Genomic DNA, 27,364 nt, shown 5'->3' on the forward strand with positions numbered 1-27,364 from the left:
ACGGGAGAGGCCACAGCAGTGAGAGGCCCGCGTACCGCAAAAAAACAAACAAACAAACAAAAAGACCTGTGGTTTGTCTAGGCACCTTGCTCCTGTGTCTCCCTCACAAGTCTTAGTTTGCTAAGACTTCCGGAACAAAGTACCACGAACTGTCTCAAACAACAGAAATCTGTTTTCTCAGATCTGTAAGCTGAAGTCCAAGATCAAGGTGTCAGCAAGGTTAGCTTCTTCTGAGGCTGTGAGAGAAGGATCTCTTTAAGTGTCTCTCCTTGACTTGTAGATATCCGTCTTCTCCCTGCATCTCTTCACATGGCGTTCTCCCTAGGTGCATGTCTCCAAGTTTTCTCTTTTTACAGGAACATAAGCCATACTGGATTAAGGCCACCCCAATGATCTCATTTTAACTTAGTTACCTCTGTAAAGACAATATCTCCAAATAAGGTCACCTACTGAGGGTTAAGACCTCAGCATATGAATTTTGCAGGGATACAATTCAACCCACAACAAAGAGCGTACCCCAGACTGGGACTGCTGGGTCAGTCTAGGTCTGGAAGGGAGAGACCATGTGGAGAAGACCTGCTAGAGACCTGCAGCCCTTATGTTACATGAGCAAAAAATAAATGTATATGGTAAGCCACTGAGATTAGGATATTGCTGTTATGCTGCATAATTTGCTGAAATCTAACAAATGTACCAATTTGCTAGTGTAGCCAATGGCAATTAAGTAGCAAACTTCTTGAAAACCACAATGTCTTACCTTATAAGAAGAAAAACTCCACCAACCATTTCAATGAGCAGCTGCATGGAGTCAACAAAGCTGGGCAGCTCAGGGTTGCATAAGGCACAGAGATAAAGAGAGCACAAGATGGGTGATGGGGACCCTAAAAAGAACTCCTGGATGAGATAAGAACTGCTTACCTCATGGAATCAGCCCTGCCTCTTCCATTTCTTATGTTCAAAGCTAGTGGGATTTCCACAGAGAAATTCATTCACATAATCATGGTGTCCTAAGATGTCCTCATAAGCAGAACAGAAGAATTAGCAAGTAAATAATGTCCAATATTCAAAGCACCCAGGGTAAGGAATATCCCACTCTGGGTTATTCACAGTAACAACCCAGATGATGTCAAGAGAAAATTGAGATCTGAACTCATGTTAACTTCAATGTCTACATGCTTGTAAAAAAAAAAAAAAGTTTAAGAAAAACTTTCTTACTCAATTCTCTGTTATCTTTTGGACAATTTTTCCCTTTCAGATACAAAGAGAAATTCTGCCTAAAAACGTTTGCCCTCTAGACAGATAGATAACGTATTATAGAAAATTTGTTATAGATAACGTATTACAGAAAATTTGTCTCTGAATTCTTACCTACTGGACTTCAAAGAAAATATTTCAAAGCCATTACATGTTTTCCATGCCCCTGATTTTATATACATACTTCTCTGCACCTTGGATTTGCTTCCCATTATTTCACTGTAATCCCTGCAATAGCCCTCCAATTACTTCTGTTCTCAAGGACTTTTCCCCTAAGTCAAGGCAGGTTTTAGACAGTCTGAGTCAGCCCAGGGAGGGTGAAGTCCAGCTCCAGTTTTGTTGTGCCTTAAGGCTTCCTTTTCCATCTGTAGAATGTGTGTAGCTCACAAGGCCAGCAAAAGGTCGGATGGGCTGGTGGTTACGAGCAAAGTGTATGAATTCAGCCTGCCCGGGTTTAAACCCGAGCTCCCATGCTTATCAGCCATGTGCCTTGTGTGCTTCCTTAACCTCTGTGAGCTTTAGTGTCCTCATCTATCAAATGGGGCCAGTAATAATACCTCACTCCTAGGGAAGTTCTCAAGATTAAGTAAGCTAATATATACAAAACCCCTAGAACAGAACTTGGAAAATTGTAAGGGCTCAATCAATGTTCATCATTATTAAAGATGGCTTTGAAATCCACGCCTGGAGAGAGAGCTAACAGGTTGGTCAACATTGGTGAGAACATGACACTAAGTTTTTGTTCAGGAGCCCTGGGAAGCTTGGCAGCATTTTGCCAAAGGCATATCCATTCTGGAACAGCTGTAGGTTTCACTCTTGGCCATGATAAGAAGAAGGTAAAGTTTGCTTTATCTCTAGCATTACCCACTCACAGAGGAAAACACGCCTGTTCCAATGCTGAGCCCTTAATAAGTATACTGTTTCATTCATCTCATTCAACAAATATTCAGTTCTCACTGGGTACCAGGTACAGGACAGGAGCTGAGGGTGCAGCAGAGAAAAGAAATACAAACTTTTGCCATTTGAGAGCTTACATTCTATTGATAGTTGGGGAAGACGTATAATAAAGAAGAAAACTATTCTTAAAAATACAACTCACAGAGAATTACAGGTCCTAGAAGCCTCCCATGACTCTATACCAGCCTCTGACTCAAATAGATTCACCCTTCTCTGCCACTGAACACATTTGCTGGTCTAAAATGTATCGTTGCCATTGGTCGCCATATAGTTTGAGGCCTAAGAAGTCAGAAATTCCTGTTTTAAAGATACTAGTTTTTAGAACTACCCTACAACCCAGCAATCCCACTACTGGGCATATGCCCTGAGAAAACCATAATTCAAAGAGAGTCATGTACCACAATGTTCATTGCAGCTCTGTTTACAATAGCCAGGACATGGAAGCAACCTAAGTGTCCATCGACAGATGAATGGATAAAGAAGGTGTGGCACATATATACAACGGAATATTACTCAGCCATAAAAAGAAATGAAGTTGAGTTATTTGTAGTGAGGTGGATGGACCTAGAGTCTGTCATACAGAGTGAAGTAAGACTGTCATACAGAGCGAAGTAAGTCAGAAAGAGAAAAACAAATACTGTATGCTAACACATATATATGGAATCTAAAAAAAAAAAAAAAGGGGTTCTGAAGAACCTAAGGGCAGGACAGGAATAAAGACACAGACATAGAGAATGGACTTGAGGACGCAGGGAGGGGGAAGGGTAAGCTGGGATGAAGTGAGAGAGTGGCATGGACTTATATATACTACCAAATGTAAAATAGATAGCTAGTGGGAAGCAGCCACATAGCACAGGGAGATCAGTTTGGTGCTTTGTGTCCACCTAGAGGGGTGGGATAGTGATGGTGGGAGGAAGACGCAAGAGGGAGGAGATATGGGGATATATGTATATGTACAGCTGATTCACTTTGTTATAAAGCAGAAACTAACATGCCATTGTAATGCAATTATATTCCAATAAAGATGTTAAAAAATTAATAATAAAAAAATAAAGATACTATTTTTTTCTCTAGAACTACCATATCTACTAAGTACCTATGGAGTTGCAGTCCACAGGTGGAGTCTTGTTTTGGTGTGATCAGACCAAGTGATGTAACTCTGGCTATGTCATTAAAATAATACAGTGTAACCTCTCTGAGTTTTTCCTCTTTAAAATAATGGAATTGGTTGACCAGTGGTTCTCAAAGTGTGGTCTCCCAGCTCAGCAGTTTCAGCATTACCTTGGGACTGGTTAGAAATGCAAGTTCTTAGACCCCACGCCAAAACTACTGAATCATAGATTCTGGGAGTGGGACCCAGAGATGTGAGTTTTAACAGGCCCTTCAGGCTTTTTCTCTTTTGAAAAAAATCAACGTCAATGCAAATTCCAAAAGAAAATCTTTTTTCATTTCAGCCAGGTTTCCTTTTGAACTTCCATAAGCCATACCCAGTATTCAATACTCACTTTATAACCCCAAAAATTTTTTCTTGCAATTTGTAGTGTTTCCAAGTTTAGAGATTTAAAAAATATTTTGCACTTTTCTCTCCTGCTGCTCTCTTGGTGCTAAATGATAAGCATGCTTGATCACACTTTATAAGCTAATTCGTGATGGTAATTTCCAGCCTCTTTCCTGTAAATTTCCTCATATCCTGAGTTCCTATTTTTCGTGGTTGGCTCCATATTAACAGTGCCTGCCTTCAGAGACCCTCTCTCCCCCAGGGTTCTCTAGCGTTTCACACAATATTAAACAAAGAATGCAAATCCCCACTCCCATAGGGGAACGCAGCTGCCTCAACGACAAGACACGTGCATGACTCAACAAGACAATACAAGCATCACCACGTGAGACCAAGGAGGAACCACATGAGGGACATGAGGGACTCCTGGAGGATACCATTAGCCAGAAGACCAAGGGGAATCCAAATAGGACATATGTGCACAGTTGCAAATCTTCTCTTGCTGTTCCCGAGTATTAAAAACTGAATTTCAAATTTTCAACTAAAAATTCTATTCTCTTTCCACAGTCCCAGCACTTGGATGTTGCCTCTTCCTCTTTCCCAACACTGCTCCCACTATGTACTTCCAAGTCATCATAACCTCATGCCTGGACGTTGCTGTGCCCTTCTGAGTTGCCTTCTGTTTTTCCAGTGAAGACTTGATGTTGACCAGGTTTGTTCAATGGGTGGAGGTGTACACTGTTTTTGAAAGGACATTTTAAAGTTCTTTAGGGTGGTCCATGAGGAGTTACCTAATGTGACAGATGAGAGTGGTTAGTGCCAAACTCTCTGTGCACTTTCTCTTATAACTTTTCATTCTCAGAATAGAACTGAGTTTTCCAGGAATATTCAATTGGGATAACTTAGATGTATGTCGGTCCAGCTACCCTGTTTGGAGGCAATCTTTTCAGTCATCTGGGAGATATTTTTTTTTAAGTGGATAAAGTTTCAGTGTAAGAACCCATTTGTGACAGCTATCTCATGGAAGCTATAAACTTTTTTTAGGTATTTGTTTACTTGTCCTTAAAAATAATTTGGCAAGAAAGAAGCTAGCTCACTTTAGGACCTGAGGGTTATTGTGGGTAGCATGGTTTTATTTGAATAATGTTAATATTCTGCAGAACTCTCTGGCTCCCAAAGCAATAGAAAAATAAGATGTGTTAACAAAACTAACGGACTGGCAGTAACCAGAATCAGAGGTTGTGAATTTAATTACAAAAAGTGACATCCAAGGAATTAATGAATCAGTGTCTCAGGATATGGTCAGCAGTGGTGATATCCAGGTCAACATCATGACCAATGAAACAGATCAACATTCATCAAGAAATGATTTTGTAATCACAGTAATATATGTCCTCATCTAAAACCTGGACATGGGGTTAGGCTAACTGTTTCCTAAGGCCCTTCCAGCCGTAATCTTCTATTATTCTGTGATTTCACAACATCTTTGAGGTAGAGCTGATTATCATCCAAACCACTTGCACATTTTTTGACCTAGATGCTCGATGAGTTTCCAAAGTACAACCCAGAAGACTGGTGTTAGGTCTGCCTACTCAGTCAGGATTTTGCTGCAACTACAGATATTGCAGTTTTATCAGAAGTCTTAAAATCTTTACAAAAGATTTAGATGCCTCTAAACCACAAGCAATCAACAAGTAATGGAACATGGTAAAACTATAAATTTGGAGAAAAACAGGACCTTTGTTAAAGTACCATTACTTGCCTTGTAAAGTCATTCATATGGCTCTTGCTAGAAGATGGTGTTCCCACCATCCCATATAAATGGTGAGGAAAAACTTGAAAAGAGCCAACTAATTGAAAATGTCCAAGTTTAAGTAAACTCCTTGGAGAAAACCACTTATGTAATGTGATTTATGGGGTTCTGGGGAAGGTCAGCCATACCAAAAACACTACCTACCATAATCAGCCTTCCACAGGCCTCACATTCTCCTGTGAGTCATTTTTCTTTGATCTTAGTCCTTTGATTAGACACTCATTAAAACTCTGAGATGTTATCAACCATTACCACCTTAAGATAAATTATGTTTTATCAGATTAACTATTCACACATTCATCAGGAGAGGAGAATACAAACAGGTAAATGTTGGAATGGAGGAAGAATTAATCCATATCTAGAGTGAGTGAAGGGGGCCAGGGGAAAGATGGAATGCCATAGTAAGGAATCCTGAGATCCTAAAGTAAAGGGAGAGAAATAAAGTGAGTGCAGAAGTAGGGAGAAAGAGAAGGAAACCAGTACTTGACGCAGAGCTACTGTGTGCTGGCCATGCTTCTAGAAACTTTGCGTTTATTCTTTCATTTTATCCTCAGAATAACCTACTACTTAGATATTATTAATAATGAATCTGGTTATAAACTAACTCCAGAGCCTGGGCATGTTTCCCTCCATACAAGGCTTCCTCCATACAATTCAGAAACCTTATCTCTAGGTCTTGTGCTCTCCGCAGTGCCCAGCACAGCACTTTGCTACTTATTAAGTGCAGGCCCTTGAGGAAAAAAGGAATGGAAACACCAAAAGCCAAATTTACCTCCTCCCCAATTGTGTTTTAAACCAATGGTTTTCAAATTTTGCTTTTAATCGTGAAAACGTGTTTTCAAAATAACCTTAAGCAAAACCTACTCCACGTACCATGGTAGCCCAAAGCCAATTCACCAAACCACATGGTTGCCATGTAAAAGCTTCAAAACCACTGCAGAAAAGATGTGAACAAAAACTCCACAAGCAAGAATATATGAATGACCACTAAACACATGAAAAGTTGCTCAAAATCATTTCGTCATCAGAGAAATACATATTAAAGCAACAGTGTAAAACCACTACACACCTACTTGAAAAGCTAAAATTTCAAAGACTATGTTCCCAAGAAACCTAAAAAAGACTTGTATTGTACATGAATGTGCATTACAGCTCTATCCAAATTACCAAACACTGGAAACATCCCAAATCCATCCATAGGGGAATGAATTAAACAATTTTGTTATACAATTTTGGAATACTACTTACTGATAAAATGAACTACTGATACACACAGCTATGGGGTTGAATCTCAAAAATATTATGCTGTGTGAAAAAAACCAGAGACAACAAAGTTCATATGGTATGTTTCATTTTTATGAATTTCTAGAACAAGCAAAACTAACCTCAGTGATAGAAATCAGAATGGTGATTGATTCTGAAAGTGTGTGTGGGATGTTGGCAGAAAAGCGCACGAGGAAACTTTCTGGGGGTGATGGAAATATTCTGGATCTTCATTTGGTTGTTTGCAACTGTCAAAATTCTTGAAATGAAAGGTGAAGATCTGTGCATTTTGTGGTATGTAAAAGATACATCAATTAAAAAGAACAGTACGGTGGAGAGAAAAATAAATAAATAAATAAACAAATAAAAGACTAGGTTAACAAGGAAGTGGAACAACTAGAACTCTTAAAACATTGCTAGTGGAAATGCAAATTGGTACGGCCGTTTTAGAAAACAGTTTGGTAGGTTTTTTTATAGTTAGATCATTATCACATATGAGCCAGCAATTTCACTCCTAAGTATTTACTGAAGAGAAATGAAAATACATGTCTACACCAAGACTTGTAAATGAATGTTCATGGCAGCTTTAGCAATAAGCACCCTAAATTAGAAACAGCCCAAATGTCTATGAACAGGTGAATGGGTAAACAAAAGTGGTATACCATACCATGAAATACTAATCAGCAATTAAAAGGAAAAAACTATGGATACACACAACAATATGGATGAATTTCAACATTCTGACTGACAGAAGGTGGACACAAAAGCGTATACTGTGTGATTCCCCTTATATGAAATTCTAGAAAAGGGAAATCTAATTTGCAGTGATTGAAAGCAGATTAGTTGTTGTCTAAGGTTGGAGTGTGGGATGAGGAAGGACTGTGAAGGGGTACAGTGTTTGGGGCTGATGATGGTATTCTATATCTTAGTTATGGGATGGTTTCTTGGATTCATAAATTGGTCAAAACACAAAGAACTTACAAAATGTATACATTTTACTTCAATAAGTTTAGATTTTTTTTTTAATGCTACCATAATTACCAAGGAATTGTTGAGGCAGAACTGGGCCCAGTTATATAATCACTCGAGTGACATTTTGGTTGCTTCCCTTCGCTGATTTTTTTATATCTTCCAGTCTCCAGCTCAGCTCTGCTCTCCTCTGCAGCCCCATGAAGGATGGTAACTCCATCTGTCATACAAACTTTCAGCCGACTTTGTTACAAAAATACCCCAGGACCAAAGCCAGAGCTAATGAACATCTTAGACCACTTGGAAGAAGAAAGGCTATTTTTTGGCTTAGGATAATTGAGCTTCACTTCAAATCAGAGTCTAAGCTATTTTCTCTGTACTGAATCCAAATCACTCAAATTCCTGAAATTCGTCCATGGTTGTTGTCTACCTGTTGCCAAAATATACTGATGAAAAGTGAAACATTCAGCCAGTTGTGAGAATTCTTTGTCCTGAAATCTCAAAGCTCAGCTATTTGGCAGGATAGCAGAACAGCTGAGCAGTCAACTGATGTTTCTGCTGTGGATTGAGAAGCCGTAGAATTATGCAGATAAGGTCTTTGGCAAAAATCAAAACGCAAAGGCCCAATGCCAATGTCCCTCACGGTTGACCGAGTGGGATCCATAGCGTTTGAATCATGGAAGTTTGGATCATAAATGAATCCTGTCCAACTGCCTCTGTTTACAGATAAAGAAATTGAGGCAACTCCTATTCATCCTTTAAAACCTTGATCAAATGCCATCTCCTCTCTAGAGAGTCTTTCTCCACCCCTCCAGGCTGCTCTCTACTCTGGTTCCCACAGCAGACTAATACTGTTTTCTAGTACTTGTCCCATCACATTCAATTTGCTTGTACATCTGTCTCCTCCACTTATATTGTAAACTACCTCAGTATAGGACTATGAGCTTTTACACCCAAATTCTAGCACACAGAGGGTGCTCAAAGAGTGATTATTGGGTGAACTTGGGTTGAGAATCTGAACAAACTTGTACTCCAAATACATTCTTTCTCCATACCCATATGGTAATGAAATGGTGGCAGTGGAATTCAGAGATTCCAGTCCTAGGCACTAAAAACTGAGCATCTTAAGTTTTCATGTTCTTTAGACAAAGAGAACACTAATAAAGTGAGTTGTAATAAGCCAGCATTGTTCCTGGTATATTATAGGAATATTGTAATTTAGGGAAATTAAAATACATTAGTAAGTATTTATTATATTAATATCAATTTAAATGTAATAGTAATAGTAACTAACATTTGAATGTTTACCTTATTTGAGGCACTATTCTGAGAACTATATGTGTATGTATTAATTCATTCAACATAATTAGAAAGCATATATTTTTAGATTCTTCTTTTATTTTTTATACAATTTTTAAAGGTTACTTTCCATTTACAGTTATTACAAAATATTGGCTATATTCCCCATATTGTACAATACACCCTTGAGCCTATCTTACACCCAATAGTCTGTACCTCCCACTTCCCCACCCCTATGTTGTCCCTCCCTCCCACCCACTGGTAACTACTGTATCTGGAGTCTGCCTCTTTTTTGTTATATTTGCTAGATTGTTGTATATTTTAGATTTCACATTTGGTGATATCATACAGTATTTGTCTTTCTCTGTCTGACTTATTTCACTTAGCATAATGCACTCCCAGTCCATCTATGTTGCTCTGTTCTTCTTTACAGCTGAGTAGTATTCCATTGTAAATATATATATATACTACATCCTCTTTATCCATTCATCTGTTAATGGACACTTAATTTGCTTCCATATCTTGGCAACTGTAAATAATGCTGCTATGAATTTTGGGGAGAGAGTATGTATTTTATGCTTATCACTAAAACTATATGGAACTTCATTTTACATTTTGAGACTGATCCTTATGTCTCCTCCAACTGTGACTAAATGAAAAAGAAAGGTGATGAATTTTAACTAAACTTAATTGTGGTATTCATATATCAGGGGTCCTCAACCCCTGGGCCATGGGCCAGTACTGGTCCACAGCCTGTTAGGAACCAGGCCACACAGCAGGAGGTGAGCAGTGGGCAAGAGAGCAAAGCTTCATCTGCCGCTCCCCATCGCTCCCCATTGCTCCTCATTGCTCGCATTACAGCCTGAACTATCACCCCCATTGCTCACTTTACCTCTTGAACCATCGCCCCCCCTCCTCCCCATCCTGCCCTTGGAAAAATTGTCTTCCACAAAACAAGTCCCTGGAGCCAAACAGTTTGGGGACTGCTGATATATATATATATATATATATATATACACACACACACACACACACACACACACACAATCATTATATATGTATATATACACATATGTCTGCTTGATTTGATATATATATCAAATCATTATGTTGTACATCTTATACTGTGTTATATGTCAATTATATTTCAATAAAACTGGGAAAATAAATGGACTAGCAAGCAAAAATTTTTCATTAAAAATAAAGAAAAGGGCTTCCCTGGTGGCGCAGTGGTTGAGGGTCCACCTGCCGATGCAGGGGACACGGGTTCGTGCCCCGGTCCGGGAAGATCCCACATGCCGCGGAGTGGCTGGGCGCGTGAGCCATGGCCACTGAGCCTGCACGTCCAGAGCCTGTGCTCCGCAAAGGGAGAGGCCACAACAGTGAGAGGCCCGTGTACCGCAAAAAAAAAAGAAAAAAAAGAAAGAAAGAAAGAAAGAAAGAAAAAGAAATAAATATTTTAAATGACAGTAGTTGAAATTTCCCTAACAATTTTTGTTTTCAGATTTCATGCCCACAGCCTATCATAACTTTCCATTTTTAAAAATCAGACTTACTTAAAAAACTGAAAGTATTCTTTAGAAGCCAAATTGTTCTTCTCAAATGACATTTTAATTAACAGTGTAAGGGGCTAAAAGCATGAGGGTTACATTTCTTTCAATGAAAACATGCACTTTAAAATCTAGAAAAACTGTGCTTAGAGTGAATTTATATGAGGCAAGTGTTCCCAAACTTTGGCCCAAAATATTTCCTTGTCTGTGTTGTCTGTCACCATGGAGCTGGGGAAGATTCAGTAAATAAGACAGAATATGAACCTGACAAAATGAAATCCAACCAGGAGGACTGGGCTGGAAGTTTCCATAAAAATGAAAATAAAAAGCAAAGGAATTTGTTTGTTTCCATGAAAGACTTAAATTCTATTGAACTGGTCCAATAATAAGCCCCTTGGCATAACAAAATTTTTAAAATTTCTTTTTTAATTCAAAAAAAGGTGTTTCCAGGCACTTTGAAGGTACTATCTAGTCATCATTGTTAGATACTTAATATTTCCAACCCTAAAAAAGTGTCTTGTTTTTCTCTGAATCATTCAGAGCACTAGAACAAAATGATCTTGTACACAAGACTCAAAAACGAATGTTTATTGAATTAATGAATACATTAATCCAAATGACTGTTCCCTTTTCCAGTCACTTTTCTGAATCTATAATAAGCCCTGCAGTGACTATTCTATACAGATAGACAGCTGCTAAATTTCCTACCCAAAGAGTGTCTCAGTCTCTCTTCAAGCCACTTCTGGTCTTAGACAAGCATCTCAGAGTCTCCCTCTTTCCTCTTTGACCCACCTGGTCCTTGACCACCTCAGGTCTCCAGTTGTTCCTCTGGACCACAGTCTTCATGCCCAACACAGGAAGACCATACGGGGAATGGCAATCTCAGTCCATGGCCGCATTTCATTTCTAACCTGTATTATAATAGTACTGCCCTGTCTCTGTTGAATGATCCTTAGAGGACATTAGAGATAATTTGGGTGGTAGTTCAGAATTTTAAAAAGTTTTACAGCTTTCCCGACTGGTTATAAGTTGTCGAACTCATGAAAAATGTGAGCTGCAGATAAAACCCCATATGAGAGCTTCCCTGGTGGCGCAGTGGTTGGGAGTCCGCCTGCCGATGCAGGGGACGCGGGTTCGTACCCCGGTCTGGGAGGATCCCATGTGCCGCGGAGCGGTTGGGCCCGTGAGCCATGGCCGCTGGGCCTGCGCGTCCGGGGCCTGTGCTCCGCAGCGGGAGAGGCCGCAGCGGTGAGAGGCCCGCGTACTGCAAAAAAAAAAAAAAAAAAAAAAAAAAAAAACCCATATGAATGCTCTTAAAACAGAAAAAAAAATAATTACATAATATTACATTTTGTGGAAAGTGAGAGGAGACTCTATAATGGAGAAAAGAAGCCTCTATAATGGAAAAAAATACCTGCATTTGCATCCAGTGGATATGAGTTCAAATCCTAACTATGCTCCTTATTAGTAATTTGACTTTGGACACTTCTTGGAGCCTCAGTCTCTCACGTGTACAATGAATGTCATAGAGCCATTGTAAGGACTGAATGAGATTACATGTTGAAAGGGATTAAAGACATAGAATGGGCATTCAATAAATATTAATTGACCTACAACACATACAATTTAAGGTGCAAAGGAAGTGACCATTGAAACTACAAACCCTAAACTCTTATGATATCTCTGGTTGAATTTGGGCGGTATAACACAAAAAGCAATTTTATTTTTCACCTCAGTAATATATTCTCATGGCAACTTTAGTCAGGAGTAGAGTTGACTAAATACAGTGCCTCTTACTTGGGGAGCATAGAAGGATAGCATAGAAGTACAAATGCTTTTTGAACAGAAACAACCACAACACAGAGAAAGCACTCATCTATTTTATAGCCAAGTTCAGAAGAGGCACATTATGTTTATGGGAATTCAAGTGTGTGTGTGTGTGTGTGTGTGTGTGTGCATGTATGTGTGTGAGAGAGAGAGAGGGTCCCCCTATGCCCTTCCACTATTTAAAGTCACCCTTATACTGTGTTACCCAGAGATTGGGAGACCATGACCAAAGCACTCTGAGAAACCACAGAAGTTTACATTTTGAGAGCAGTTAAGGGGCTTCCAAGGATAAATTTGCCTTATTCTCTGATTTTAGAACCTAATCCCTGAGGTAAAATCAGACCCACTTCCTATTAAAAATATTGGTTTTAGTAATAAATTACAAACATTTGATATTCACATGCCAGTTCTAGATTTTTTCCTGATTTTTGTCTTCGTTTTAATAGTATCATTTGATTTATCTGAAGAGCAAAATTATATTTTACCTTTTTAACTGAAATATAGTAATATCTCTTCAGATGATTTTTCAGCTGTCAAAGTCCAAATACTTAACCATTATCACCACAAGATAAAGCCATTCATTAAATTACAAGGAAAGGGTGAAAATAACTTGACTTCATCTGTGGCTCTTGGTGCAGCATTGTTCCTCTGGTCTATAACATCTGTCCCTGGACAACCTAAAGCCATTTTCCATGTTGAAGATTTTCATGTTATTTGTAATGTTGCTTTTTATTGTGGTGGAAGCCCATGATGTGACCATGAAGTTTGTAGCACTATGTAATCTCCACTAGAACAAATTTTTTTACATTATTCACTCACTTATTTAAAGGTAGTTTGAATCGCAACTAATATAGGTAAAATACTCGATAGCCGTTTTCTCAACAGCCAGAAATTAAATACAATGACATATAAAAACATCTTGACTTCATTATGACATTTTCTATATAAATAAGCACAATTACATAAAATCAGACACACAATCAATTTTCAAGCACCTAGAAAAATTGAGTTCCTGAGCAAAAATCACTTTGGGGAAATACAAAATTCAGGGCAATTCTAGATAAAAGGCCACCCTATTATCTTTGGTGCTTCTTTATGTAATCTGCAGAGAAAATCATGGCAAGGCAGAGGTTTGGCAGCAAAATATTTGTGGTCTGCTATCTGCAGTGGGAAGGAGAAAGTTGTGTTCATTTTACTCCCCTGAATCAGCCCTATAGCACGTATTCTCCAGGCAACTTCTCCAGGCTGGCTTAATACCTACCCTGAGTGTCCTTGATGGAGATCCATTATAAACTTGGGAAAACATCAGCCCCTACAGAAACACACCTAGGAAGGAACTCCATCAGCCCATACTACCAAAGGGAGTAAAAGTAGATTTGCAACCTAAACTAAGTAGCAATTAATGGCAAGTAAAAAAAGAATATGAGCTCTGAATAGCTCCAAATCCATGCATGATCCACACTATACTTTGCTTTTCACAGCCAATCTTCTCAAAGGGTTAGTTTAGAATGAGTGACCTATTCCTCAATAGTCTTTTATACCTGCGATATCTCCACCCCACTACTCTACAGATTCTGCATTTTATAGATACTAACCACCTGCAAGTCATCAAAAGAAGCTTCTTTCCCTCCATCTCTCCATGGTGGACCTTCTCTTCTCTCGAGAAAAATCTATGCTTACTCAGCTCCTGGGCATTCTGCCATTCTGATTTTACTTCTTGGACCGCTCCTGCTCTTTCTGCCCCCTCTTCCTCCAACCCCAAAGTAGTAGCTGGTCCCCGAATGACTGCCCTTTGCCCTCTTCTCCATCCCCACTGATCCTTGGCTGCTTCAGCCATGCTCAGGGTTTCGAGTCCATGTATTCATGTGCATGGCTCCCAACGCTGTCTCGAGGTCCAACATCTCTCAAAAGTTCTCATACTTATTTTCCAAACACTTTCTGGATATCATGTCAACGCCAACTCAAAACGTACAACATGATAGAGCCTTTCCAGGATTTACCGTCCATTTTTATTGTTTGCGCTTCCACTGTCGCAATTATGCAGACTCAAAACATTAGGATCATCTTTCACTCCCACCCTCTTCTTCATCTCTAACATTGAAGGAGCTGTGAAATCTCATCAATTTCAACTCCTCCTTACTTCTAGCTTCTGTGTCTCCATTTCACCTGCCATTGCCCCAGTCCAGGCACCTCCCACCTGTCACCAGGAATCCTGTTTTCTTTACCTCCCTCCTCTGTCTTCTTTGATTTATCTTACAGAATGGGGAAGATTCTAAATACCAGGATGACAGAGATTGGATTTTTTTTACACAGCCAGTGCCTAGCACGTGCAATCCTAAATATTAAACTACTTTTTATGTAAGCACAGCTCTGCTCATGTTATCTTTTCCTCTTTTAACATTTCTCTGGTCCTCAGTATTTTCCTGATTAAAGAAATACTTTGGGGGTAAATAATGACCACGTTGATGGAAAGAGGTTACAGAGAGGGCCTGGGATATAAGGTGAAGGATAGACACATCGGTAGAAATGTAAGTTGGGGGACAGGTTTACGAGGAAAGGTAATGAGTTTGAGTTTCGACGACAGGAATTTGCAGAGCTTATGGGACATCAGGTGAATAGAGCCACAGGCATTGGTGCCCATGAGAGACGTCTAGGCTAGAACTGAATGATTGAGACTTGGAGAGAGAGAGAGAGACAGTAGAGCAGGTTGTCCGTGGCATCAACTCTGTGACCAGATTGCTGGGCTCAAATCCCAGTTCTACTGCTCACTCTGTGAACCTTGTCAGTGTTCTCAATCTCTCTATGCGTCACTTTTCTCATTTTTACAATGGGCTTAAAAATCCCTATATCTGAAATTTTCATGAGAATTAAATATCATGAGAACAATGACCGGCGCTTGGTAAGCACTAGACAGGTGGTTGTTATAATGATTTACATATTAGTTGAAGATTTGAGAATGAATGAGATCCCCCAAGGAGAAAACATGATACAAAGCAAAGAACATGGTAAGAGAGACTCCTGAGGAATTCCAGCGCAAACTAGGTACTAACTACAAAATAATAACATATGATTCTGGCTCTCACAAGGTGTATAATCCTGTGGGAAAGAGCATAACTTCTGTTGTAACTGACACATGAGGATAGTGTGATGGGAATATAAAAAGAAGACAATTTTGAAAAAGAAACAGAATCTCTCTATCCAAGCACCATGTCCCGTTCTTTGGGAGAAGTTCTAAGTGAAAAAGGAAGATCGAGATGAGAGAGAAATCATTCCTTCCATATCAGGGCTAAGAATATAAAAATAATCATCAATGAGGTGTCTGTTGGTTTCTCCATCATGTGCAACCCCAATCTGGAGCTGAACTTTCAGGGTTTACCTGCAAGGATCATTGCCAGGAACCTAGGCGCATCAGTCCTGGGAGCACTATGCACTGGGGGCCTGCCAGTGACCCGCTCTGGCACTGGAGCTAAGCCAAAACACGCAAAAAATAAAACCGAAAGCCAAACTCCAGTAAGCTGTGTGCAGGACAATTACATTCAACCCGGTTTGATTATTTCCCTGCTCCTATTTACAGCTTCTTCCCTTTTATGAAAGTTTCCATTAATGTCACATTGCACTGCCTTGGGGGAATGTGTTTACTTCTGCCTGCTCAGATCCATCCTTCCACAAAGGGCAGTAAGTGCCAGGAAAAAAGAAGCTACGTCTCAGCAGGGGTTGTGGGACCAGTAAATAGAGGCAGTACCAGTGACTCAGTGCTGCTCAGAGAAGATCAGGTTGAGGAGCTCAAGGGAGAAGACCCTCTAGGTATTTTGTTTTCACTAAGCCATGGCAAAGGCTTCCATGGCCATACCCACCATGGGGATTAGAACCAACCATTAGGAGACCTGGGTTGTAACCCCACTTCTGCTCCTGTCTCCCCCTGTGACTTTGAACATGTCACTTAACTACTATGAGTCTTAATTTCCCCATCATTAAACATAGGGGATGGGTTAGATAATCTAGAAGTCACCTTCCAACATTCTGTCTCTTTAATATGATCATACTCTGTATTAATCTGATGCGTAAGGTTATGCTGAAACTGCAAGGAACCCCAAAGTCTCAGTATTTACCAAAACTTAGATTATTGCTGCTTCTTGTAAAGCCAGCTGTAAGTTTGGGCAACTCCCCAGAGCAATTGACTTCTATGCGGTAACTCACTCTTCCAGGCTGACACAGGCTTTACCTATTGTTCGTACCATCTGGAACATATGGTCTCATCGATAACATGCAGGTAAAGAGGGCATCTAGAGAATCATATACGGGCTTTTCCCTGACTCAACTCACACGTGACGTACATCACTTCCACTCAGTTTACGTCAAGCAGAATGAGTTACATCCCTGCTCGACCCCTGGTGGTAGGGGAAGAGGGGCAAGAGAAGGGGTTGAGAAGTGGAAATTTCTGTGTTCTCAGAAGGGGAGAACTGGATATTGATGAATGCTAATGATGTCTACACACAGCCTCCTATCCAAGACAAAGAGATTAGTGTCCCTATAAGAAGACTTTATATTTTTCCAGCTGCTTCCTAAGCAGTCCTGACAATGTTTTGAAGTCAGGAGGGAAGATATTACTATCTCCATTTTACTAGTCAGGAAATGTGAAACGTGCCCAGAAGGTTGAGCAACATATGTAATGTCACAGAGCTGCCTAATGCCTGGGACGGGACTAGATTCTGAGTCTCTCTGCTTCCTAGTGATTTAAAGAACACCAGATTGTATATCAAAAGACCTTCATTGGAACTCTGACCATTCATTACACTGACCTACAACTTCCTTGAGCCTAAAGTTTCATATGTACATTAAGAGTACTAGAGTCCTAGCTCAGAGTTTCCTTGGGAGGATTAAATAAGATCATCGAGGGGAAAGCACCCATTACAGAGCAAAGTAAATATTAGGTAAACAGTATATTTTGTCCATTTAATAACACCACTGTGCCCTCAAACTGTTCAAAGATACAAGCTGTGTATTCTGACATCCAGAAGACCCTGCACACAGAAAATCTCAACTAATGTTATAAATGAACCAGAATCAGAGGTATTTTTATTGGAATTTGTCTACATGGAAACTATGACCTCTTGGGGGACTGGGCAGGTGTTACATTTTCCCCAGCATCTAGAAGAAAGTAGAAGCTTAAAGCACAGGGTTGTAACAACTGGGTGAAGTGTGTACTTGGCCTGTAGTAAGAGCTCATTATGCATTGTGGTTACTCGGTTTTTCCTTCCTCTTGTGTAATGGAAGGAAGTGAGAGGGGATAACAGGGAGGGAGGTTGGGAAAAGAGATGTTATGGACTGAATATTTGCATCCCCCCAACATTCATATGTTGAATCTAATCCCTAGTGTGCTGGAATTTGGAGATAGGGCCTTTGAAGGTCATTAGGTCATGAAGGTGGAGCCCTCATGAATGAGATTAGTGCTCTTAGAAGAAGAGGCCAGACAGCTAGCTTGCTCTCCTTTGGCCACATGAGGACACAATGAGACGTCAGCCACCTGCAGACCAGAAGAGGGTCCTCACCAGAGCACATCCGTGCTAGCACTTCCAGAACTGTGAGAAATAAATTTCTGCTGTCTCTCAGCCAACCAGAATATGGTACTTTGCTACAGCAGCCAGAATTGACAAAGAAGAGAGAGAACTTGTCATTCACCATCTCGGCACAGGGGGTGAAAAATCATTAAGGACAGAAAAATGTATAGCTACTTATGTGAAGGATTCTTTGATCATGTTTCTTAGCAAAAAAAAAAAAAAAAAAAAAAAAAAATTCAACGTAAGAAAATAAATTCCTAGAATTGGGAGAACAAAATCTTGCCCCATATTGAATGGAGCACAGGAAGTGCGAGGAGAATGATGGGTGATGGGGCTGTGCAGGGTGGTGGTGTGTGTGTGTGTGTGTGTGTGTGTGTGTGTGTGTTCTCCCTGCGTCCCCTCCTCCGTGCCATGAATGGAGGCTGCTGCGGGCTCAAAACTTGCTGTCTGAGTCAAGGACCAAATCCCAACTTCATAAAGTCGCCGTAATGATTCAGTGCCACGTGGCCTTCACGTGGGCTCCTTCAAACAAGTGACCTTGGCCAGCTATCTCCATGGTAACAGCTCACATCCCAAACTGTTCCTTCCTATGTGGGAGGAAACATTTCAGAAACGGGGAAAGGCAGAATTGAACAGTGGTTTTTCTCTCTTATGACCCTTCTCCTCTGGCAAATTGTGTCCTTTCCCTGAACATCACTGTCTCCTGAGGAAACCGTGCACAGAAGAGGAGGTTTCAGCAACTTTATTTGCAGATGTATGCCCAGGATACATTTTTAAAAGGAGAAGCCTGGAGCTGCTTTTCCGTTAGTTCCTTTTGTTTTGTTTTGTTTTGTTTTGTGGTATGCGGGCCTCTCACTGTTGTGGCCTCTCCCGTTGCGGAGCACAGGTTCAGGACACGCAAGCCCAGCGGCCATGGCTCACAGGCCCAGCCGCTCTGCGGCATGTGGGATCCTCCCAAACCGGGGCGCGAACCCATGTCCTCTGCATCGGCAGGCGGACTCTCAATCACTGCGCCACCAGGGAAGCCCCCGTTAGTTCCTTTTAAGTTTCATGCTGTGTTCAGTATTGCTCAGGATGCTTCACCATGCTTTTCATTAGCAGCTCCCCGAAGAGGAAGGCCTGCATGTCCTCATGTTGAAAGACAGAGCCTGCATGTCAGAGAGGTTGGGTACCTTCCCCAGAGCTACAGAGCTACATGGCAGCCTCTACTGAAGCCCCACTTCCGCCCTGCCTGCCTGTGGTCCAGCCCCTGCCTGAGCCACCATCCTGGTTAGTCAGCTGACATGGGTCCCTCCAGCCCTAGACTCCACCTCCTGTCCCATGACCCATGATACTCCCTGTGATTTCCTCCAACAGGGTGCCCGGATTCTGGGTGAAATGATTAAGCAAATGTATGCTCTCAAACTAGAGAATTCGTCACATTGTAAGCTCAATGTTCTGTCTGCTCCACTATGTCTAGGGTCAGAGCAGCGTTTTATAGGATGATAAATGACCCTTCATCAGCTGAGCCCTGAAAGTGCGTGCCTGACCACAAAACCCTCCAGTTGCAGCTCTCAAATGTACCATGGGGTCTACTTTCCAACCAGAATCATAGGCCAAGAGCACTCACTCCTTGGCCCAGCTTCAGCCTTTCCTGGTAGTTTTGATCCCATGATTCTGCCCGTGAAAGAAATCTTTTTCTCTGCAGCATCCCTGCCTGACTTTGACGTACAAAGGTGTAATTAGAACAGCATGGAGCAAGCAGGACGATCCATTTACCTCATCCCTAACATTTAAGTGCTTTAAAATATGGTTCTAATATCCTAGGTGCATGGGGCCAAATTCCCTTCTCAGTTTCTCACATGCATGAGTAAATCCACACAGACTAAACCCCTTGGGCCTTAGGTTCTGCTTAGAAGTTTTTTTGTTTTTTTTTTGTTTTTTGTTTTTTTTAAGAAAACAAATATTCCGTTAAAACGACATAGTGTACTCTGCATATTTTTAGGACAATTAGAGTTTAGAATTCCCTCTTCCTCCGCCCATGGTAAAAAGTTTTTTTCCTTAACTATTTCCTCCCCAAGAATGACATTAAGCTGGGATAAACTGAAGAGCTTCCTTGTCTTTTAAAATAATCTTCTCACCTTACACTGTCAAAGTACCAACTGGTGGATTGAGATGCTTGATATGGGAAGCATCCAGGCTCCCCTGTACCTTTGCCAGATAAATCCTTTAGGGAGACAGTTATTCGTGAACCTAAGGGAAACATTTACTTCAAACAGGAAAAACAAACACACAGGAAACAGAGAAACATAAACGTCAGGCCACTGTCTACCATCTGCTTAATTCAAAATGGGTCACCGGTTTGGGTAATTTTTCTTTAGCGTTTCCAACTGTGCAAATAAAATCTTAAAGGAGACAGGCTGGCTGTGCTCAGAGCTATAGCAAGACCAGGGGGAGGAACCTAGACAGTCAGTCTTCATGTGGAGGTGACGGTGAGAGAGGGCCAGCCCTAACTCATGACCTGTGTGCTTAGGTACATTCGTAAGCTTGTGTGTACACAAAAATCTCCCTCCCCATTATGTATATGTGTATATGAATGTATATACAACATCTATATACAGCAGTTCCCTGCCCATTAGTCTGTGCCGCTGTGGCCACGTGTGGATAATATTTGTCCAGGCAACGTGTAAATCAAAGGTTTTCTTGCAACCAAATTTGGAGGAACATCTTCACAACAGTTGCCATGTCACTGCATGTTCACCCCATGGCCACCAAATTTAAAAACAGAAGTGGATGTAAGACCTATGTACAGCTTATTTTTTATTCATTGCAAAGCATATCAAAGGAAGGAAGAACCTAGCCCTGCTCACTTTATGATTTAGGCAGAAATAAGATACGCCTTCATGGGAGTCTGACTTGGAAGATGACCCAGATTCAGAGATGGCTTGGAAAAATGCACCAGGGATGTCTTAGAAATTAGGAGTTATTATTGACCGATCAAAGAAAACTCATAACTTCCTAGGGAAAATGTGTTTATTTAAATTAAAAAATACTGTGAAAATTACAAACTGTTAAATACAGAAGACAATTTTGTACAACTTAATAGAATAAGAAGGAAGTATATACATCACTTTTTAATAGGCGCAGATAGACTTGCACCAAACTTCAGGATTAAGCAATGGAAAATGTGACAACGCACATGTCCATCGCAGTAAAGTTTCAGAATTCAAGTGATTCCAGGCAAGGGGCCAAACTTAACTTGGCTTCTTTCACCTTAAATAGCCCCCTTTGGAGTAAATCCACACTCTGAATTTTAAAGTGAACGGAGGGCCTTTTTCCCCCAAACATAAATTTCCTCTAGCACTGTGTTAAGGCGAACTGATAAACCAGCTCCTACACTGTTAACCCTTCCATGGGAACAGTAGTTATTGCTGTCTCCAATCCAGGGAGAGCGTATTAAAAAAAAAAAAAAAAAAAAAAAAAGTTTTTGTTTTTACTAGAATTAAATTTGACCTTTTGGTGCGTTTCTCTTCTGCCTTGTCTTCAAGGGCCTCAAGAGTCTGCTGCAAAGCGACTGACCACAGGAATACAGGGAAACATTACCAAGCATTCCTGAGCATTTTCTCTTAAATGTCTCATTCCCTTAACTGGAGCGTTAATAGCCCACTACCCAGACAGCCCTGCAGAGTAAAATGTGGCATCTGCCTCTTTGATTCACTGCTGGGAAAGTGACAGCAGGGATTGGTTAGTGATTCACCCTGGATTTCCCAGCTACATGTGTTCTCCGTCTCCAACTGCCCCTTTAAGTAAGCAGATCCTTTTTCAGACTAACTGGCCAAGGGGGAAATATTTTGTCCAAACTTCCTCACACCAGGCCATGTAGGATTTATCACAGAGTCTTAAAATCTAAAGACATCCTCCCAGCCCTCTGGGGATCTAGATCATCAGGAATCTCAGGAAGGCAGTAAGCCTCTGGATGACATGCCCAGGACCACACAGCAAATCAGATTCTGGGCTTGGGGTTAAGAAACAGAGAACTTGGACCCCAGCTCTGCACAATCTCACCAGAGTATGCCCTTCTAAGTATCAGCTATGTGACGAAATGCCATGTTGTGGAGGCCCACGTTATATCCTCTCCCAGCTCAGAAAACTGGTCTGGGGGAAAAAAAAGCAGCGGTGGGGCTAAAGGTTTGGGTTTGTTCAACCTCACCATCACCCCTTCTGGAAAGATTGGGAAGCTTCCCTGCATGGCCATTCGGAGTGCAGGTTACATTCTGGGGAAGCCCTTCCAAGCAAAACAGATGTCATGTCAGCATGTGATGCTGGATGGTCCCAGATCAGAGTTCAAAGTCACAGGTTAGACAAAGGGTCAAAATAGCAGATTAGTTTTATAATCCCAGCCAACGTTAACAGGTTTAAAAATTGCCTAATTTTTCCTTACAGAATGCAAATGGACCAGATTCAGATCTCCAGCTCCCTCCCATCACAAGTCCTCCGTCAAATATCCCCCCTCTAACCCAAAAGACCCCTAAAAGAAGCTCTGTAACCCCAGGGGGAACTAAAGCCACAGGTTCACATTAGAGGTACTTACAGCCAATCAGAAGAACAAAGCTCTAGGCAAATTGTCAAATCGAAACTAGTCCCTCAGGATGCCCTAGGCATTTGGCAGCCCTGGGAGTGGGCAGATGTTGCAGGTGTTACCCAGGGCATCCCGTGAGGAGACAACCGCAAGCACATCGACCTGCCGAATTCTGCACAGGAACCCCGACCCCCAGATCCCAAGGAAAGGTACACACTGCACATCTTCAGGGCTGTTTCAGCGGCACGTCCACACCACAGGCGCGTCGTGGACTGCGGGCTGCTGCTGGCTCCGCCTGAGACTTGTCCCCCACCCCCCACCCCCATTCAGGGGCTTGCCGAGGGTCTCCTGAAAGCGACAGTTGCCCTGCAGAGGTGAAACCAGACGCGAAAAGTGCCCTTCCTCGCTCTAAGGGTGCTGGCTGATGGGGCCACCTCCAGAGGTCCTGGGGGTGCTAGGAGGTCTGGTGGATGTTCTCCGAGGAGCCTTCGCTGCTTTCGTTGAGGGGCGTCTCCGAAGGCTCCTCCAGCTCGTCGTCCGCCGCCTCCTCCTGGATGGCGAGGTGCACGTCGGGCGAGGAGGACTCGGAACTCACGCTGTCTCCTTCCACGGAGCAGAGGGTGCAGGACAGGGCGGGCGCCACGCTCTCCTGCAGCACGTTCAGCACCATGGGCACCTGCACCGACCTCAGGCCGGACGTGGTGGGCAGCGGCTTCATGGCCTCCCCCCAGAGCCTCTCTTCGTCTTTGTACAGCAGCAGGAGGTTGGATTTCTTCTCCCGCCTCTTGGATTTCACGTAGCCCAGCATGATTCCAATCAAGAAAACGCCGTAGAAGGACATGACCACCAGAACATAGAAATATTCGTTGCCGTTGCCGCTGCCGCTGCCCGACACATGGGACTCGAGGGGGCCGCTGGGGGCTGCGGTGCTGGCATGCGTGCTGTTCAGAGGCTCCATCTTCAGCATTGAAGCTCTGCTCACACAGCCAGGGTCTGGGGAGAAACGTGCAGGTTAGAACTCTCCCACGGGGCGGCCACAGTACAGGGAGGAAGGAGGGCGAGCACGAGATTTGTGGAACTGCAATATCAAAAAAGCATAAAGCTGCATGGAGAAATAGCAGTAAGAGTTCCCACCAAACAGTTAACAGGGGTCAGCTGTGAGGGGCTGGGGTGCATGGGGACACGGGGAGGTGGGAGGGAATGAGAGGAAGACTTTTATTTTTCGTGTATACATGTCCATTATATTTTTATTTCATAAAGTGAGCATGTAAAAAGCTTCGCTTTTATCATTTTAAAAGCAAAAAAAAAAAAATCAGTGTAAGACAAGGGTGCATAGAGAAAAGAAATAACGTCTTAATCACAGGGAAACTCTTTGAACTGATTGAGCAGAAAAAAAAGTTTACATTTTGCTTTCAAACATAAACCTATTTGTAATTCAGGACAAAATTTCCTTAGGAAAAAACGAAAGGAAAAGAAAACTGCATCTACAAATTGCTAGAAATATCCTTTCATTATGTTTCCGAAGCAAAGCGGCGTTGCTAACTTACCAAGGGCTGGCAAATTTGTCCCAAGTCCTGAATTCCTAGATCGTCAAGTCCAAGAGACTTCTTGCTCCGTGTGCGGCTCGGCGCTCTGACAGTTCCGCTGCCGCCCTTGGGATATACAGTCAAGAAATACATCGTCACGTGTTCAGGGAGGAAAATTTACAACAGAGGTTGGTCGTGGCAGAGTGAACAGTGAACTCACAGCACGGCAGTTCAACTCACTGAACTTTGCAGCTGTGAACAGAAAAAGACTGGGAAGCAGGAACAGCTTCCCACCCTGCCAGCACCCAGCCAAAGTTTTCAGGTGGCCATGAAAAAGGAGAAAACAATGTGCCCAGCTGGAACTGTTCCCCCAAAGTCCACTCTCATTGAAAATTAGATCACGCTTCATCTCCCTCTTGGGGAACAACCATGATGTCTCTCAAGGTTTTCAGAGACAGACAAATACCATAATCTAGATAAAAGATAGTTGCAAGCAAGCACAGGATTTACTGTCAGGGAACCAGGGCTTAAGTTTCAGCTCTTCCGCTGACTATGCAAATGTAATAAATCCTCACTGAACCTTTTCCGCACCTCAGGTTCCTGATCTGTGAAACTGTTGGACGTAGGGGGCTTCAAAATGTAGAATTATATGAACTGTGCGAGCTTTTGAGTCCCTGTCAGCTTAATCATTCTAAGATTTAAGGCTGGTGAGTGTGGGTTAGCCCTTTAAAAACACAGAGAGATTCTACCTGTCTTCTGCATCATAATCTCATAACGCTCATAAATCTATTTTTTTAGCAATAATAGATATATATCTTCCAGATGCTTTCCAATAGTCTGTGTGAAGTGGAAACAGGTTACAGCGCAAGATACTGTAGGCAAATTTTTCTCCAGTTCTACGACGCATAACTGCTCCTCTGGGGCATCACACAGAGACATTCACACATCTCTTTGCTGTCAGGGTAGGAGCAGGGATTCTTCTGGTGAAGCAACTGAGCACAGTTCAAGCTTTTAAAACCTAGAAGACCCTGTGTTAAAATGGTCAAAGAGATCAAAATTGGCGAAGGGAGGGCTTCCCTGGTGGCGCAGTGGTTGAGAGTCCGCCTGCCGATGCAGGGGACGCGGGTTCGGGCCCCGATCCGGGAGGATCCCACATGCCGCGGAGCGGCTGGGCCCGTGAGCCGTGGCCGCTGAGCCTGCACGTCCGGAGCCTGTGCTCCGCAGTGGGAGAGGCCACAACAGTGAGAGGCACGCGTACCACAAAAAAAAAAAAATTGGCGAAGCGATTGAAGACTTTTGGTGTCAGTCCGTCTGCTGCCCGGGATGCTTATTCTGAGAAGATTTCATCCTAAATTGAAGTAAAGCAGAAAGAATGCTCTGCCCCCAGTTGCCTGTGGCCTGTGAATTGCAGCCAGACTGTCTTGGGGAATCTACTCTAGAGAAGACATCTCTTGTGGTCCTGCTGTTGTTAAATTGAAGCTGAAGGGAAACATGGTACCATCCCTCTGCTCCAGCAGGCACATGTACAGCCCAAGCATGGGGACTTTCACTGCTGCTACATGAACCCACTGGGGTAGCGCCTGTGGCTCTAATTCTATTTGGACACCTGTGGAAAGAGCAGTATGACGAGTGCACGTTGCTGTTTCCCCCACTGCTCTACTCACCTTGTGGTTTGGGCGGTGCTGGCCCGTACGTCCCCAGCTGGCTATCAGGTGTCGACAGCTGACCATTCCAACTCCAAGATCATCCATACACTGGAACTTTGCTCACACCAGTAAAGACATCCCCAGAGTTACATCTACTTAAAAAGCTCCACAGCTACCTTGGTCAAGGTAGACATGGCCTTTTCAACCTGTACTTATTGTAAGTACCTGAAGGCTTTCTTCTTCAGCTATGCCTACAGTAGTTTGCCAGGGACACCAGAACAAGAGAGACCCATGAGAGCAATGCCTGTTGATTGTGTAGTGTTGATTATGTACCCTGGGATGTATGAGATTAAAAATCGCCCAGGGATGGTCAAACATTGCAAATTGGAAGCTTTGAAGAGGCAGAGAGGAGGTGGGAAAGGGGTTACCAGACTTAAGGAGCAAGGAAGTACAAAGCCTGGTGCCAAGGAGCCAAACAGAGGCTGAAGTTTCCAACAAGATAAATCTTCAAAACCAAGTCAACAGTCCCAAGACAGTGAAACCAAGAAAAGACATGGATGAATCTAGAATGGCATCCAAAGGATAAAGCAATACAGGGACATAGGAAGAACACAATCCATTGCAGGTGTCACGGAGGGAACAACCCAAGTGAAACTCTGCTGGAGGCCTGCTTGGTGTCCCTGCTGCCTCTGGGACCTCGTGCTGACTCCTACATATGTTTCTCTTACAGTTAAGTGAATGAGGCAAGTAAAGCACTTAGCACTGTATCTGGAAGAATGTGTACGCTCAGTCCATGCTTTTTGTTGTCGTTGTTGAGAGTGTCCTGTTGCTACCAAGGGCTTCAGTTTGCTTCCTGATGGACATGTGTCTGTCTTCATATTTTTCATTGTTGCTCTTTTCTCTCCCACCAAGGACGGAATTTAAGATGTAGGGCTTGCAGCCTCACAACACGAAGCTCAGTCTTCTCTCCAGCCCTCACTCATAACAATATTATGAGAATTATGGCAGTGAATAATGACATAAATAGTCAGGGAGGAAAGAAAAGCATCTAGAAAGTGCACTCTATCAGGGCAAGGATGGGGACACACAAGAATTATTGATTACATCTACTTTATACCATAGTATCAAGAGACAGCAATGTTAAAGAAATAAATCCTTTCTACAAATATTTTCTCCTAGTCTGTGGCTTCCCATTTTCTTAGCAGTGTCTTTTTGAAGAGCAAACATTTCTTGATACTGATAAGTCCAACTTATCAAAATTTTTCTGATTTGTGTTTTTTGTATCCTAAAATAATATTGTATAAACCAAGGTCACAAAGATTTTCTCCCATTTTTCTCCTTGAAGTTTTATAGTTTAGCTCTTACATTTAGGTTCATGATCCATTTCAAGTTAATTTTTGTATATAATGCAAGGTATGCGTCAAAGTTTATTTTCTTTTTTTATATGGGTGTCCATTTTCTCCAGCACCATTGGTTGAAAAGACTACCCTTTTTCCCATTGAATTATCTTGGAAGCTTGTCAAAAATCAGTTAACCATCTAATTGGTCCATTTCTGAACTCTTTAATCTGTTCTTTGGATCAATCTATCTATCCTTGCATCAGTGTCATGCTCCTTTGATAAACCCATTTTGAACTGGGATTTTTC

General features: G+C 42.0%; 1 protein-coding gene across 1 annotated transcript; it reads right to left on the reverse strand.

Moving 5' to 3' along the window:
- Positions 1-20,986: 20,986 nt before the first annotated feature.
- Positions 20,987-24,181, reverse strand: KCNE4 (potassium voltage-gated channel subfamily E regulatory subunit 4). The gene is made up of 2 exons (XM_007464331.1): positions 24,094-24,181; positions 20,987-23,539 (listed from the first exon to the last, which is right to left on the reverse strand). The coding sequence occupies exon 2, from the start codon at positions 23,511-23,513 to the stop codon at positions 23,001-23,003; it is 513 nt and encodes a 170-aa protein (XP_007464393.1). The 5' UTR covers positions 23,514-23,539; positions 24,094-24,181; the 3' UTR covers positions 20,987-23,000.
- Between the last annotated feature and the right edge of the window lie 3,183 nt (positions 24,182-27,364).

Source organism: Lipotes vexillifer, unplaced genomic scaffold (genome assembly GCF_000442215.2).
Source record: "Lipotes vexillifer unplaced genomic scaffold, Lipotes_vexillifer_v1.1 scaffold782, whole genome shotgun sequence".
In the NCBI taxonomy this organism is placed as follows: Eukaryota; Metazoa; Chordata; class Mammalia; order Artiodactyla; family Lipotidae; genus Lipotes; species Lipotes vexillifer.